We start from the raw sequence: 16,755 nt of genomic DNA on the forward strand, positions 1-16,755 counted from the left end.
TTGGATGCCTTGAGGACCATAGGCTGAGGACTATTTATCTACATACATGAAGAGCATGCTAATGTGGCTCTACAGAGTTTCAAGCAGTTTTTCAGTAATATTACTAGGCTTCAGTTTCTACTGGAGGGATAAAAAGCAACTGAACAGAACTCTCTATTGTTAAAGTCTTTTTTTTCTAACTTATTTAGTAACACATGCTGACAATTATGAAAACAAGGAGATTAAGTGAACAACAGATTGTTTAAAAAAATCTTTAGTTTACCCTCTTCCTCGCTTGTGGTACAACAGCAACAGCAGAGTCCAAACCCTATAAATGACTGCAAAGCAAATGACTATCAGTTAAGCTACAGAGAGTACAGACCTTCCAGAATAACAACACCGAGCTCCGCAGCGTTGGCAGATGTGCCCAAAACAGCTGTTTCTACAAACTAGCTGTTTCGAACCCAAGTGGGACATAGCTCTTGCAGCCCAGGGCTGAATATTGCCTTGGGAGCATTGCTGGTACCAGCTGTTTAGTCTAATGTTTGCTTGCTTGGGTCTACTTGAGCTGCAGTCACACCACTGCACTGTGGAGTATCTCAAATTCTTTTTGCCTTCCCAGGAGTGTCTTGCCCTCACCACTGGAAGCAGTAGCTTCTCCCTAGCAGAAAGATGTAGAAATTAAGCAAAGAGGTTAAGCCCTGCTGTTCAGGGAAAGGCTTCTGGTTGTCCAAGGTGCAGTTTTGTTCTGAAAGTGTTGGTGAAACAGAGGAAGAAGCAAAGGCATTGTGGTTGTGAGATGCAATTCCTTCCCTCAGTGTTAAATCTGTTTGCTTTTATGCCCTGGGTAATAGTCAAATAGTTTAACCACTTCACTTCCTCATCTGTAGAAGTCAGAGCAGTTCCATTTATCTATAATAGGGCTATGCTCTCATATTTTCTTTCTAGCTTATGTTGCTTGTAAGGTATACTGAGAAGCAGTATGCCCTTCTGAAACAGTCTGTACTATCTGCATTTAGGGCAAAGAGAGTAAAGTGCAGTTGTGCACCATGTTAAATGTCACAATAAAAATGTTTTATTGTAAAAATAGCTGGAAAACAAGATTTGTGGACCCACATCCAATAGATGCCAGTTGGATTACAGTACTTGCAGTTTTTCATGTCTGGCAATATTTGTATGGGTCTAGGAATAAAAGAGCAGCTGTAATATGGAACATAATGGCTTTGAGCTGAGTGAATTGGCAGAGTTCAAGTTTGTGCAGCTCTCCTGGCAACTTGGCAATTCTAGAAACACTTAATTCACCCAAACCAATTTTTCTTTAATGAAAAAGAAAACTTCGCTACACTACTGAAAGAAGTAGGATATTCAGTCTGGTTTTAGTGTCAGTAAAGCAGAGTACACGACAAAGGAAAGCAATATAATTTTACAAATGAAGTAAAACTGTGCAAGGGAAAAAAAATGTTTGGTCTCCAGAGGCTTCATGTGAAATGAGGAAGGGGCTGGAGAAGAAGCCAGTAACTCCAGAGAACTGAGCACTCACAGTAATATCAGCAGACATGCTGACTTAAATAGTTTTCTAGAATTAATCTACTCTGATTCATGGGCATAGCCCTCCAAGCAAAATTTTTCCTTCTCCAAAGCAGTAGTTTTTCTCAAACATCCTGTTGTTTGCTTTATTACATAAAACCATGGTAAAAAATATTTTTTGTTCTAAATACAGTAATTTTTTTTTTTAGTTGAATTTCAAAAAGTGCATATGGACCAGTGCTAATTAAGACTGTGTGGGTATCTTATCTTGATGTTCTGGAGACTACAAGTTTCCATAACACCCTGATCTGGTCATAATTAATCATGACAAGGATCCTGTTGAGCTGTAAGTGATTAGTTTCAGCCTAATTAAAGGTCACTGCCAGATATGCTTTTAGTCTTCATCAGATAGATCACATTATCTTATTTTTTCAGTACAGACAGAAAATAATTAAAGATGACGCAAAGGAATGATGCATCTACATATTTTTCAAATAAGTAAGATCAAGAGGTGTAAAAATATTACTTATAACAAAGATCTAAACTTATTTCAAGGAACTAACTAGTGTCAAAATAATTTTTTGAGAGGAAAAAGAGATAAGAAAACTATTTTTGGATATGTAGTGAAGTTAACTAAGAATAGTATCATCCTGCCACGGTGTGGAGGAGATAATTGTCACTTAAACGAAGTCTCTCTCCTGATATTAATGCCAGGCATAGTAGACTCTAAATGTTATTACAGACTTTTCAGCCACTCAGATAGCACATTTTGGCAGACCATTTAGGTATTTTCTGATTTATACAAGGTTAGGAAACATACTGTGTTGGGAATAAAATGGAAAAGGCAAGCTAATGGAAAAGACTGTTCTGTTTCAATCTGTTTTGCCAACCTAGCTTTCTGGAAAAGCCATGATCTCTTCTGCAATTCTCCAGTTCCTCCCTGAGACCACACATTGTGTCATGGAGCTAATGGATCTTCAGGATTATTTTAGTTAATAACATATATCACTAGAGGTGGTACCTTGTAGAGAACTGCAACAGCCTCTGTGCTCTCATAGTCATCTTCCTCTTCCAGTTCCCACTGCGCCTGCCGATGCTTCTCTAACAGATCACGGTAAGCCTAAGAGAAACACAATAGGTATATAAATGGTATAGTTAAGTAGCTGGAAATATTGTTTTAATAGCTTGTGATCCTCTCCCTCCCCTTTCGCAGCACTTTCTCATGTACCCTCATAATAATAAGTGGTTATGTGGAATCATAACCCAGAGGGACATGAAACTTGCCTCAGCACCTTAATTTGGGCATATCCAGTCTTACATATGAAACTCTACAGCCTTGGCAGTTTGGGGTACCTAATACTGGAAAACATTTGAAATCATCTGATTCGCATACTGCTTGCCTCTGTATGTGTATCACTTCATCACAGCCAGAACTGAAGTGCAGAATAACCAACATAAATATCTCTTGTAACTATCACACTGAACAGGACTTTTGCATTGGGGTTGATCATCATGTCCTGTAGAATGGTCAGATGGCTCTCCGCCTGAAACACTAATCTAAGACTTGGTCCTGGGTGTGAGGTAGACACTTGTTCAAGGGCAGTGGATGGACAATTTCAGTCAGAGACAAGGACCTGGCAGCTTTTCCAATACAATTTTTGCAAAAGGCTTTGCAGAGTTAGCAGAACATGCAGAAAATGGAGCACTTATGATCTTCTTCTGTCTCTGCACAGCAATCTTCTCTTGTCATGATGTTTCACTTGCTGTTTTTCCTTTTTTCTTCCCCAATATCTGAAATACTTCATAGGTATCTGACAGGTACTTTTTCCATTCATAGAGTGGGGAAAAAAAAGATCCAGGATCTGATTTGCAATAGCAGCTGGGAAAATGTAAGGTGGGTTTTTTTCTTTACTGAAAAATAAATTACTTTTTTATTTAGAAAAAGAAAAAGAAAAATTAAAAAAAAAAAAAAAACAAAAAAACATACAAAAAGAAGAGAGCTTTAATATGTTCCTGGTGCATGAAGGAATACAGCTTTGCATGCCCAACTGCATCCTTTCATAACATTGCCTAGAATGATAGCTGAAATGAATGCCAGAACAACTGCCCATTCCACTATCAGCAGTGACTGAAGGCTGTGACACAGAACATCTGTCACTATAACATATGTCACTGGCCTAACTGGGCACTAATGAGCCCTGTGGTAGTCCAGGGACATCTGTAGTAGCCATACCTGCAGCAGTGAAGACAGGGTAAAGAAGAGAGTTCATGGTTCATGACTGGGGATCCTCAGGCAGACTGTGGTACTAATGGGCTGCAACATTACTAGACATTGGTTGACAATGAGGCTGCAGAGTAACTATGGCCAAATGAAATTAAACCAAATGAAACTATGACCAAATATTCTTGCTGTTTTTTTTTTTGTTTGTTTTTTGTTTTTTTTTGTTTTTTTGTTTTTTTCCTGTTTGTGTGTTGTTTTGTTGTTGTTGTTGCTGTTAAACCATCCATGACACCATTTCCCTTTGGCTTCATATTTCTTACCATTATTCTTCCAGCCAACATCTGCTGCTGCAGTATATGATATTAAAGGCTTGCATGCACACAAGTTCATTTATCCCATTAAACCTGAATAAACTCAGTCAGGACAGAGTCAGCTTCTGTCTTACTATCAGACTATTATTTAAAAAAAAAAAAAAAATATAAATAACCTATGCCCTAAACCTTTATTTTTTTTTTGTTGGAACACACTATTCTGATTGCAAGACCTTTGTATTAGACTTTCAAATTGAAAAACTGAAGCTCCAAAGATGCAGTAATGTGATAGAGGAGAATCTCTGTCTAACTGGACTGTCTTTCATAACTGTGACTTATATATCCAGTGGAGGTAGGGCTGAACAAGACTGGCTTACTATGACTGGAACTTTTTGGCTTGGGTGCTTCACTGGATGATTCCTATATTTTCTGCCAATAATAAATAAATAACATAAATAAATAAATATTTTTTTTTTTTTTTTCCAGTGGAAACATAGATGAAGTAGACAGAAGGATGTGAGGACTCTAACCCTTACTTTATAATCTGTCATTCTGTCATATAAAAAAACACAAAACAGTTGCAGCAAGAAAATCATTACCATCCAACTTGTGTGTGTTCAGAGAAACCAATGTGAATAAAGTTCACTGTAAAATTCACCTTCCTGATTGGCAACAACTTCAAGTCCATCAGAAAGGTCAGTTACTGTGCAGGCTGCTATGAGCCCTTTGATGGGGTGGCACTGGGAAGGCAGAGAAAAAAGTGCATTTGATGGGTATTTGATGGCTTATGGTGATGATTCAGGCCAACTCCTTAACTGCTGGACTATCTATGAAACTTTGAACCAGGTTTAAAATAGCTCCTCAAGGTTAATGGGACTGTTTGTGCAAAATAATTATTGGACTATTAAAATCAAACTAGGGAGCTGCACATATACATATTTTTCTTATTCTTTAAAGAGTCTTTGGACTCAAGGACCCATCTGTTTTAGGACAAGAGGGGCTCTCCGTTGTGGTAGTAGAAAGACTTACATTTCTGTCCTTTAATACTTGTTCGCAGGCATTTTATAACATTAAGAATTGTGTTCTGTTCTGCAGCATAAAGAACAAATTGTTACTTCTGCACATTCCTGATTAGCCTGACATAAGCAGCTCGTTACTCTACAGTTTAACTAAGTGTAATTGTTAGCTTTCTAAGGCATACAGAATAGAGCGCTTCCTGCATGAAGCTGTGTGGCTGTAACTTTGTAGGGGAGAGATTTTGACACAATTTCTAAGCTTTGTTTAACTAAGTTGGGATGTGTCAAGGATGTTTGTGAGTGATGTATATAAAGAAAATACATTCACAAGCACTCAATGGATACAAAAATGTGTGACAATTAACTGTCTCAAGGTATGAAATGACAAAGAAGTAAAATGTGTTTTAGTATTTTAAAGTGCCTGAAACCTCATTTGTCTATATGTGATAGTAAAAGGAGTTTTGAAGAGAACTATGCCAGACAGGTGTGGCAAATAAGAACAGTAATGGCATTATCTAATTCATACAATATAGAACTTGGTATGCAGTACAAGATTGCATTGTTGAGAGAAACTACCTTTGACAGTTTGCTACAGTTGGAATCTGGGTCTTCTCATATAGCAATTTATCAGTTATTAGATTTCATCAAAATTTTAACACTGCTGGATATAACAACTTTAACCTGAAATTATTTCTTTTCATGAAAATTGACCATTGATTTTTTTTATTTTTATTTTTTAATAACTTGGGTCTATGGTTCTCAGTAGTTACAGGAGTTTTGCAGCTGTCAGCGTTTACAGCTGAGAGCTCTGATTTACTATATACATTCTGAACAGTAACAACAGAGATATTTTTCTCTATAGAAAATATGGCCAAGAAAATATTACATTGGTCACTGTATACCATATTAAATTATCTATTGCAAACCTTCTCAAAGGTATCCTGCCAGTGTTCATAATGAGTTTTCCCTCTGCTTATGTGAAATTTAATAGCCTTTTGAGCCTCAGTAACCTCACTCACAGAATGCAATTAGATCAGTACAGTCCGCTTTCTTCTATAATGTAGGCCAGATACTTTCATCCTGAGATTTTCTGTATTGAACCCAACAGAAAGTATCTAAGTAAAGGATGTTTTCTACATGCAATGTAGCATTAACTCCCTTTGGCATTTGGTTCCAACGTGACAATGTGGAAGAGAACACCCTAGGCAAGCCTACAGACAATAGGATGTCTGACCCTTTCCTACCTGTGCTACTGTAGATGATTTTCAAGAGAATCCTCCATTTTTATGGAACTGGGAGAAATCTGAAGCATATATAGCCTTAAAAGCTAATATAACATTTTTATGTGCTCACCTTAAGAAAATCATCAAAATTTCCAGTATGAAAGGTTTTACTAAGGAGACTCTCTTGTTCAGCTTTCTGTTTGCATTTGAACTCTTCTCTCTTCTTTGCACGGCATTCCAGTCTTTTCAGCATCAGGTCTTTACTTTGCTGGATACATTCTGGAACATAAAACACCAATGATTAGATACTGTAACTCCACAGGGAAAAAGCAGCATCTGCTACTGTCACACAACATAAGCTCATGGAAAGCTGTTAGTAAACAAAACAAGAAAGTAATTACCAAACAGGATTTCAAATTTGTTTCTTACTCTGATGGTCTTTCTAGATGCAAACTTTTGGGTTGCTACATGAGACTTTATCAGTTTTTTAGTTCACTACCATCCTACACCCTCCCCTTCACTGGTTTCACTTCTATCTAAAATAAGGAGTTCGTTAAATAACGCTCTTCTGCATTTAGGGTTTACTGACTATAGACATTTTATCATCATTTATAAACACTGACTTTACATAAAATCAAAGCCTTGATAGAGATATTTCTGCTGTGGAACAAGAGAAACTTTACAAAACAGAGGAAAAAAACAAGCAAACAAACATAGATATAAGTTGATTTTTAAGGAATGTTAGTGGCTGAAAATATGCGAAGATGATGAATTAGGCATGCCAGTTGTAGAAATAAACATCCATAAAATAATCTGTGACATGAGTTGTTTGAGTCTGTGAGTACCAGCGAACTGTTCACATTGTTGATGCTTTTCAAGTGGAGCTAGTCTGTAGCATGGGAATTTTGAAGTGGAAGCGGGTTTGAACCAGGTGACCTCCAGAAGTCCCTTCCAACCTCAAATATTCTGTGATTCTATGAATTGCTAACCCTGAGATAAGGCACAATTTCATATTCAAGGTTAGTGATGATATATTCTTGCATGCAGAAAGAATATACCGCAACAAGAATAAATATGTTCTGACTATTCCATTCACTGAACTCTAACCCTGATGCTGTCCCACTAAAACAGTTTTCTATAAGTATGCCCATGAGTAGTAGATATGGTTCTGAAAAAAATCTGTGAGAGTAAAACACTTCTAAATATTCTTCTTTTGACTGAACAAATACTAACATGTTCCATGAGTGTTGATGGGAATCACTGAGTCTATTTCAGAACCTAATGAGGTACTGAAATCACTGAGCCTAATTCAGCACCTATTAGAGAAGGTGGGGATAGTTTTGCAACATAGTAGACATTAGGTAACACTCAAAGTGACACAAAGAAGAACCTTAAATCAGTAAGACAGATGAGACTTCATTACAATTGCATACTTTACCGCTAGGCAATCTGAGTGGTTGTACAAGGAAGAAGAAAAGACTATTTAGAATACCTTAAGTCTGACAGAGCAAAACAGAATAATTTCTAAAGATAGTAACTGTTAAAATTATCTTCTTACAAAAGTGACAGCAGAACTGTTTTTGTGCACCTTCTCCTGGCTCCACATGGTAGAAATAATAGATCATAAAACAACATTTTTCACATATCTAGGTATTACTGTCCCTAACGTTAGCCAGTATCACCAACAGTGTCAAGTACATAAACAGTAAATGGAGAAATCTTAAAAAAATACTTGCAGCAGATGTGACTCTTCTTCAAACTTCAAATTTATGAAATAAGATATAAATTATATGAACTGCAGAGTAAGTACAAAGCAATGCCTGGAACAAGACTTAGAAGGCTTAAAGCCAAAGTCCACCCTTCACAATAACAGAATTCTTGGCCAATTCATCAATGTTTTTAAAACAGAGGGGTATAGGGCCAAAGCCGTAATTTTTGTACTACTTAATAAAATTATGACAACTCATACTCAAATTAGTTAATTCATGACCTCCTGTCTATGTACTCACCATTAGTGAAATGTGCTAGTTGTTCCCAGAATGCCTTGTGCAGGTCTGTTAAAAGTTCTTCCTTTTGTCGGACTGAGAGATTGTTCTTTACAGTTAAATGGTCCAGAATATTTGATACAATATTTAATCTACACTTACACTCTTCTGGTATATAGAACTTCAATGAATCAATCATTTTCACCATAAGCTCCCAATTAAATAACCTTTCTTGAATGTCCTAAAACAAACAAACAAACAAACCTGTTAAGAAACTAAGAATGGGTCTTTAGTTGTGCTTGTCCTTTTATTAAATTATTCAACTCCGAACAATGCAGAAACCTCGGGAGGCTTCTCAAGACCACATGGATAATAACCTTGATGTACTTAAATACTTCAGAAAATCTTGACCTGTTTAGGATAGCAGCAGGTTTTAGTTCACATTCACTTGACAAAGCAAATCTAAAACTACTGCTCTTTTCACTACCTGCAATGTCAAGATGTTAAAGAGGGAAAAAAACAATAACGAGTTTGCAGAACAAACTCAAATTCTCACGGGGTAAAGACAGAGAAAAGGACAACATGGAAATCATTGACCTTTTTTCAAGATACTGTTTTTTTTTTTTTTCAAGATACTGTTTTTTTCAAGATTACATGCAAACAACTGCACGCCTTTATTTTGAATTGAGAACACATATCTCATTTTGACACTGCTGGGATTCCATCAAGTGTGTAGTTAGCTGGAGTTCAGTAAATATACGAAAAATGACTGTAACTGCCTATGACCTAGTAGCTTCCACTGCATTATTAGAGAAGCCCAGGATTACAGCAGAGAGCAAAATTTCCTTTGTGAAACTGGAACTACTTTAGACAATGATATAAGGTTGGAAAGAGCATGACAACTACTCTACTTAATGGAGACACACAGACTCTGACTTTGCAATGAGATGCAAGTGTAATGGTAGTGACCTCAGGTAGGAGTATTTGCTCTATTTTGTATCCAAACACCTCAGACTGCCCACTTGAAAGAATTACTGTACAAAAGCACAGCGTGGGTCAAGTGTTAGCAGCTGCAAAGATTATATTCATATATGGCCAGTTTGGTTTACTTAGCTGCAAAACCAACAAGTTAATAATCACTGCATCTTTTTATTAGTTATCAAAATAAAGCTAGCTATCCACTTATTCTCCAAGTTACTAGAAAATGCAGTGGGACAGATTCTGATTATACTGTTTATCTATAAATTCTAGGTGACTCTTTCAGTATCTCCTAAACAAAGCAAAGCAAAGATATGGATAAGGTAACAAAACAAAAAGCACAGTGTTGATGCATCTGTAAGTGTATTTTTCCTTCTTAAGACCATACTCCTAAGAGATGCTAAGGGTGTTCAATTTCAGTTAAAGTCACTGGACAGAAAGAATTGCCCTCAATTGACAATCTCAATCTAAATGAGAATTTCTCAGTCAAAGTGTAATAAATATTTTGAAAGAAAAAAAAATATCCTAATGCCCATGGTAATGATTCTCCCTCACACTGGATCTAATGCTATTGGCTCCTGGCTCACTGGCTGCATTTATATCGTGCACACCACTTTTTCCTAACATGACTGCCTAAATGGTATTTTGAGAATTAGAACTGACATGGAGAGAGCTCACCTTCCTGCGAGTCTTTATAAAGTGCAACAGAAGCTGAACTCTGCAATGAAGCTGAAAGACACACAATTGGAGTAAGCATTCTGAAGATAGGACCGACAGACTCTGTACACTTGCATCATGCTTTGTGTTCAGATTGATTAGAGATTTCTCAGCTTTCACTTATTTTTGTACTTTACCATTGCCTGCAAATCCTGGCATTCATTTAATAAGCCTTCTACTGCAATCATCCTCTCGGTCAGATCCATCGTTATCTTTGTTGCTTTGGCACTTGAGCATTTTGATTGGTCCAAAAAAACCTGCTGGGCTTTGTCAGTCTGCTTCCAGAAAGCTTCCATCTGTCGAATACAAATCAAACAACAATCCATTTTTCCCTCATTAATCATCTAGTATTTCATTACCCCGAGAGGCATGAGTCTACTATGAGATTCAAGTCACTGAAACTACACACAGCTTTCAGTGTTAATTACAGTAGAAAGCATTATCCTGAGACTATTTACCGTATGATGATACATGTATATGTGTTGGTGGCACATAAACAGTATGTTGTATGTTTAGCCAATCCTCGCTTTTTTCATTGGAGGTCATTTTGAGTTTGTTACTTCTCCACATGCTGCATCTGCTAAAGCCTATAATATTGTTAGTGTTAATAGGAAAAGCAGAAAGGGTAACAAACTTATTTTCTGGGAAGTTTCTTCATCTATATGAGTAGGAATTCCAGTCAAATATGATTTTTGCTGAAAAAGGAAAACTAAAAATCTTCACTGTTTTTCACCATCAAAGCCTTTCATAGGTACATGCTACATGAAAACTTTATTAACTGTACAAGAATTAACTGCTTTGTGCAGTATTGGCAGAGTGCATCTGTCGATTCTAATATATTATTGTAAATTATAAATTATTCTAGTGTTGGGCTCTGATCCCACAAACACTTACAACCGTGCACAACTGTGAATGTTCTGTGGGCTTCAGTGGGATTACTAGTATACATGGAGATAAGAAAATGTATTTGTCACCAAGATTTACGTTAAGGATCTGTGAGTTCTGCAGTCATATGGCAAAGAAAACCTTTATATTACTGGGGGAGAGTGGATTAGTTCAAGGTCCTGATGTATAAGGATCTGCATAGAGGGAAATAATTCTAAACACAGATAAAAAGCTTCTGCTAGCATTAAGAGTGACAGATCCACTGAAGGATGACTGCCATCAGTGAATAACTGCCTCATGTTGCTCAGCAAGGCTGCTGGGGAGTTTTTATGTAACTAACACTGCAGAACACTAAACAATCAACTTCTCACAGAACAAAATTAAATTGCAAAAGAAACTTCACAAAGGTCTACCATCGTTACTACGATTTCTTCCCCTATAAAGCGAAATGCACAGAGAACCAAAAGAAAGCTGAGAAAATTTCTAGTGAAGCACTTAACCATCAGACACTAAAAAATGTTAACTCCTCTATGAGAAAGGCCCAAGGCTGAGATAATGGACTGTTTAGTTCAGAGCTGAAGTGCTGTGGTCAATCAGTGCAGGCAGCCTACAGAGCCATCAGTCTGACTTGTCAGTCTCGCATTTTCATCAGCAGTGAATTTGCTCAAACCTCAGAAACAGGACTGGGAAGTAGATTATCTTCCAGGCTATGTGGTATACTGGGAAATAATATGCAGAATATTTTTAACCTCCAGTTTTCTGGACAACAAGCTAGTTTGGATACAGGGAAAGAAAAAAACTTGCATTATTTTCAATGCCTACAATTAAGCTTTTTTATATTAAAAGTATGTAAATGTATTATAATGTGCAAAGCTTCTAAAGCAAAATGCTTTGGTAATGCAAATATGCAAAGTATACTAAAAGGTTGTACTTAATTATTTTCTTAGTAATTATTTCAGCTGAAAAGAAATTATATTTTCTTAATACTCTTGCAGTTATACAGTATTGAAGAAAACATGATGCTACGATGAAATTCCTGGAAGTCAGACTATATACCAGGCTTAAAATATATCTTACCATCTGATAAGCAGTACACATTTTTCATCTCTAAACCCAGTGTGACAAAACAAGTGTTTGTATAAAAAAATGTTGGCTGCCGAAGGGAGTTGGAAATACTCTGCCAGAGCAATATAAAAATGTTTTCAGAACTCATGAACACCTAAAGTACTAACTGTGGACTAGTCAACACAACAGTTAAAAAAGCATTAAAAACAAAACAAAACACATTCCCCATCAAAAGAGTAACAGTGGAACAAAATTTTATGGGAGTAGAATTAGAAAGTTACATTGTCTATTATGTGCTCAGAATATTCCCTTTCTTTCCTTTCTAAATCTTCTAGAGTCTGGTACTCTGAATTATGGGCTCCTGACATCTCAGTATTCTGGAGTCTACAGTCAAGTTGCTTCTGTAATTCTTCAAAATCCTGAAGAAAAAAAAAAAAAAAAGCAGATGATTTGTTAAGCTGAAAAACATATATTATTTCTAATTTTAGAGGTGTATCTGTATGTCAATTCTTGCATATGACAAAGAAACTGAACAACAGGATCCAGAAAGCTTGCTCTCTGGGTAACGCACTTCCAGCAGCAAGGAAAGAAAATGTGAAGTATATGGCACCTCTGAATTACACTTGATACAAATATAGACATTTCTACTAGGATGTACCGTTGCTCATCTCCACTGAACTCAAGTTTTAGTAAATACTGGTCCATGAGCTTTTGTACTCTGAATCTATCCATAAATGTTTTAATTTTAACACACATGCCCCATCTTACATGGCAGATATGAGTGTACATGTGTGTTTAAAAGTACAGGTAAGCATCCGGATATGCTAATCAGATAGTGTAGCCTGTGGAGTGATAACACACACGGATGAACATACCTGTAATGTTCATAAGTAACAAATTAAAGTCTACATGATTATCTGGGTTTTCAAAGTTTTTCAACACGTTGAAACCTGGATGCTTTTTTCTCAAAGCTAGTAATATTGAAAAATATTACTCCTCTGCCCTTACTTAGTAAATTGTTACTGCAATGTATGATCCTTCTGTTGCTTAAACATGCCTTATGTAACAAGCGTTTATTTTTTACATTACACAACTTTGGGTGTCAATGCAGTAAATCTATGCAAAACAACAACAAACCAACCAAACATACATTACTGTGAGCGCAATTAAACATTGGACTAGACTATGCCCATAGAAATAGTGTTCTCCCCTCCATTGGAAATATTCAAGAGTTGGTTTGACAGGACACTGGATAACTTTACTGAAGGCCTTGCTTCCTACAGAAGTTTAGTAAATCTCCATGGATGTCTTTCAATGTAGACTTTTCTGTGATTATGATTTAGAAAATGGAATGTGGAACCAGCAGCTCTGCTATTTTGTTCAGTTTTGTAAAGCCTTTTTTTTTCCTCCTAATAATATTAAAAATAGTATTGTGACTCCATCTGAAATGCACATTGACTGTATACTTACATCTTCTGGTTCAGAAGTGGAAAATGAATTTTGATAAAAGTATATGGAAGAAAAAGGGACAAAGAGGACATTATGTATACTTTCCATTGACAGAAACCTTGAGTTTCCTTCTGGTACTTTATTTCCTGCTGTTTTATTATAAGTAATGATTCATGGGACCAGATGAAGACCTGATAATTAGAAATTATTAATTCTGAGTCAGTAAGATTCATGGTGTTCTGTTTACTTGAGTGGATTCAACTACAAAATACTTCTGTTCTTAATAGATTAGACACATTGCTGTCCTGATCTCCTCAGACAACAGCAAAGAGGAAATGCAAGCAAGGTCATGGAGAGGTAATTTAGAGAATCAACTAACAAGCGAGTTTCTTTGAATTTCTTCTGAAATAGATTACAAATGACATGGCTGTTTAAAAATAGTAGGTGTGATAGCCTGCTGTGGCAGCCTGCACCAGTTGGTGGGATTAACTCCTATGTTCTGTTGTCTGAAATATTAACCAACAAAAACACTTACATTTTCCTGAATTAAAAGGATTTTCTTGAACAAATCATCAGTAATCTTCTTTTTATGACAGAAGTCTGTGAGATATATTTTGAGAATCTGAATAAACATCTATTTAAAAGGAAAGAAACAAAACTCATGGTAAGTGCCTAACGATATGGATATTGTTGTGGTAAATTTTGTGTATTGAAGTCAATCATTGAGACTGTAGTGAGTCATAAGAAAGTAACAGAAACATCATCAGCAACTCTGTAGTATCTCCGTTACAAAAAATTCTTTGGCTTTGTAAGAGCACTGGAAGATGGTGTTACGTTCAAACGAAGACAAGGACTAATCTAATATATCCTTGTAACCAAACTGACACATTTGAAACTGTCCTTTACTGGAGAGTACAGATCACTTAAAAATAGAAAGCCCATTTTTCTAAAGTTTAATGAACCCCTAAGATGAAGGATACTAATATATTCATTACAATGGTTTCAACTGTAGTTAAAGAAAAAGTATCAAACATTTTTATATAAAACCTGTAACCCAAAAGTAGTCATCTCAAGTTTTAGCTACCTTCTTTTACAAAACGTATGACTTTTTTTTTTTTTTTTTAATTTATATAAGATTGCAAGACTAGTTTCTTCAAAAAGATATTTTTGAACCCCAGGATAATTCTTCATTAACCTCTTACCCCCTTGTCTGCTTTAGGATGTCAGTGTAAAGACAATTTATTTATTATCTGCTGTAGAAGGTGCTCTTCCAAGGAAAAAATGTGAAATTTAACAGCCACTTGCATACTACTCATGTGCTTGAAAACAGATGATGCAGGAGTTACCCATTTTTTAATACAATGTAAAAACAGAAATAAAAACACATTTACCTATTAAAAAAGAGCGAAATCTGGGAAATGTATTATCACTTTTGCCCAGCAGAAGAGAAAATGCTAAAGTAGCCATGTTTTGGATGGGATTTTGCCAACTTTTGAACAAAAAGCAACAAGATACCACATACTGAAAAAAAAAAGATGGGTGTGGGGGGGTAAGAATTCAGGAAAGCATTGATGAAAGAGGATTTGTTTCCTTTTCCTAGACCTGGTTCTAAGAAAGACCGACTCTGAAGTCAGAGAAATGACAGTGGAAAAAGAAGAAGCTATTCCCCAACATTTTTTTCCTTTCTTCCCTTCTAGTGCAAATATGAAGCTATTCAAAGCTTCAGCTAAAGGTCAAGTCACCAGCCTGTTGTGGTAATTTCTGGTGGGCCACAAACTGTGTTAAATGCTTATTTTCTCAGTGTTTCTGTGGTTACATCACCACGTTGTTATTTTATCTTCATTTACAAATTGATGATTAACTTTGAGATCAAGTTTAACCTTCCCTAGTCAAAATAAACATCTTTCTGGAAGCTGATCTCAAGTTCCCTTTTTCATCTACTGATGGGTATAAACCCATCAGAAGCGAAATTGCTTTCCAGGCTTACTTTCATGCTTCCTCTTCAGGGTTGTTTATACATTTGCTCAGGAAATCTCACATCTTGAAATATTACTAGCACTTTTAACAAATTATATCACAAATGATCAGTCTAAGGTCGGGAAAGAAGGTGAGGAGAAATCTATATACTGTATGTCTAGATTTATATTACCTGTGCTAAAACTCATTAATGGTAATGATTCTGCACTTGATCACAATCAGTTACCATAAACAATTCTCCTAAGTAAGTATTCTGTGGCTTTAATTGTATAAATCCTTTTTTTTTTTTTTTTCCCGTCAGCTTTGGATACTGTGATTTCACAGCCCAATATATTTCATTATATTTTACTCCTTTGTGAAGATCATACACAAGCAGAACAGAGAGGAAAAATACAGAATACTATAAAGGTACAACTCTGCTACACTACTTCCAATGTAGCCAGTGGTTAATGTTGATTATTTCCTAAGCTAATATTTAACTTATGTGTTCAGATCAAATATCTATAAATGAGACATGAGTACCTACCACATGTTTTTCTTTTCTGAGCTCCGTATCAAGAAGCATGAGATCTTTTAAAAGAAGACTGCAAAGGCAGAGCTTAATATCAAAACTAAAACAAAGATTTAAAAAGTGTTAAAATCAATCTAAATAAAGGTCACATAAAAGAGCAACAACATATAACAGTTTCATTTAATTGCTAAATTATTCCAAAAGTATTGCCCCTAGAACAGCAGCTGAGTCACATCATTTCTACATTGCCTTCTATTTCAGATAAAATATCTCTACATACAAAGTCGGAGATGCAGTTCTCGTTAGAAAAAGGAATGGTAAATATAAGCATGAATGGCTACAACAAAGCAAAACCAAAGCTTTTAATTAAAATAGTTGTAAAAAGAGTGGACATTTAGAAAATATTTTTCATTGCTAGTTCCTTCCTCGGTCCTCAAGGTGACATAAATATGATTTTCTTTATTTTCAGTAATGAGAATACAGACACATAGTCATCTAAGGATATCTCACTGTTGTGTAGCTAAAAGAAAAATAGAGCTGATAGTCCATTTAGATTAGCTCTACATACTCATCAATTGTGCATCTGAGAAGCATACAGTATCAAGACATGACAGGAATAGTTCCTACTAAAACAAAGAGAACAGACCACTACCATTTGCTGTTCTCAAGACACAAGTTGTGTGACTTGATTTTGTACAGTGCAGAGGGCTCCAGCTGAGCAACAATCCACTACAAGAGTGAACTGCGCACACAGGACAAAACAAAGGGATCTCCTTATTGTAACAGTGATAATTCGTTTCATGAGACTTCTTTCCTGAAGTTCTGATTCCCCAAATTTCATAAAGAATAAACTGACTTTCAGTGTACAGCATGATACGTTTCTTTAGTCTCTCCAACCATTGGTTTAGGGC

The 16,755-nt window shown here is 36.0% G+C and overlaps 1 protein-coding gene across 4 annotated transcripts in view; it reads right to left on the bottom strand.

Moving 5' to 3' along the window:
* EVC (EvC ciliary complex subunit 1) overlaps window positions 1-16,755 on the bottom strand; it is a 53,944-nt gene that overhangs the window by 29,454 nt on the left and 7,735 nt on the right. For 3 of the 4 annotated variants that reach the window (XM_068679897.1, XM_068679898.1, XM_068679896.1), the window contains exons 5-11: window positions 15,860-15,944; window positions 13,892-13,990; window positions 12,189-12,326; window positions 10,095-10,253; window positions 8,287-8,503; window positions 6,408-6,556; window positions 2,528-2,626 (exon numbers count right to left, since the gene is read on the bottom strand). In XM_068679897.1, coding sequence (XP_068535998.1) covers window positions 2,528-2,626; window positions 6,408-6,556; window positions 8,287-8,503; window positions 10,095-10,253; window positions 12,189-12,326; window positions 13,892-13,990; window positions 15,860-15,944 — 946 coding nt within the window. The remainder of the gene's footprint in view (window positions 1-2,527; window positions 2,627-6,407; window positions 6,557-8,286; window positions 8,504-10,094; window positions 10,254-12,188; window positions 12,327-13,891; window positions 13,991-15,859; window positions 15,945-16,755) is intronic. The other variant, XM_068679899.1, reaches the window with a different exon arrangement.

This window comes from Anas acuta, chromosome 4, assembly GCF_963932015.1.
Source record: "Anas acuta chromosome 4, bAnaAcu1.1, whole genome shotgun sequence".
Classification (NCBI taxonomy): Eukaryota; Metazoa; Chordata; class Aves; order Anseriformes; family Anatidae; genus Anas; species Anas acuta.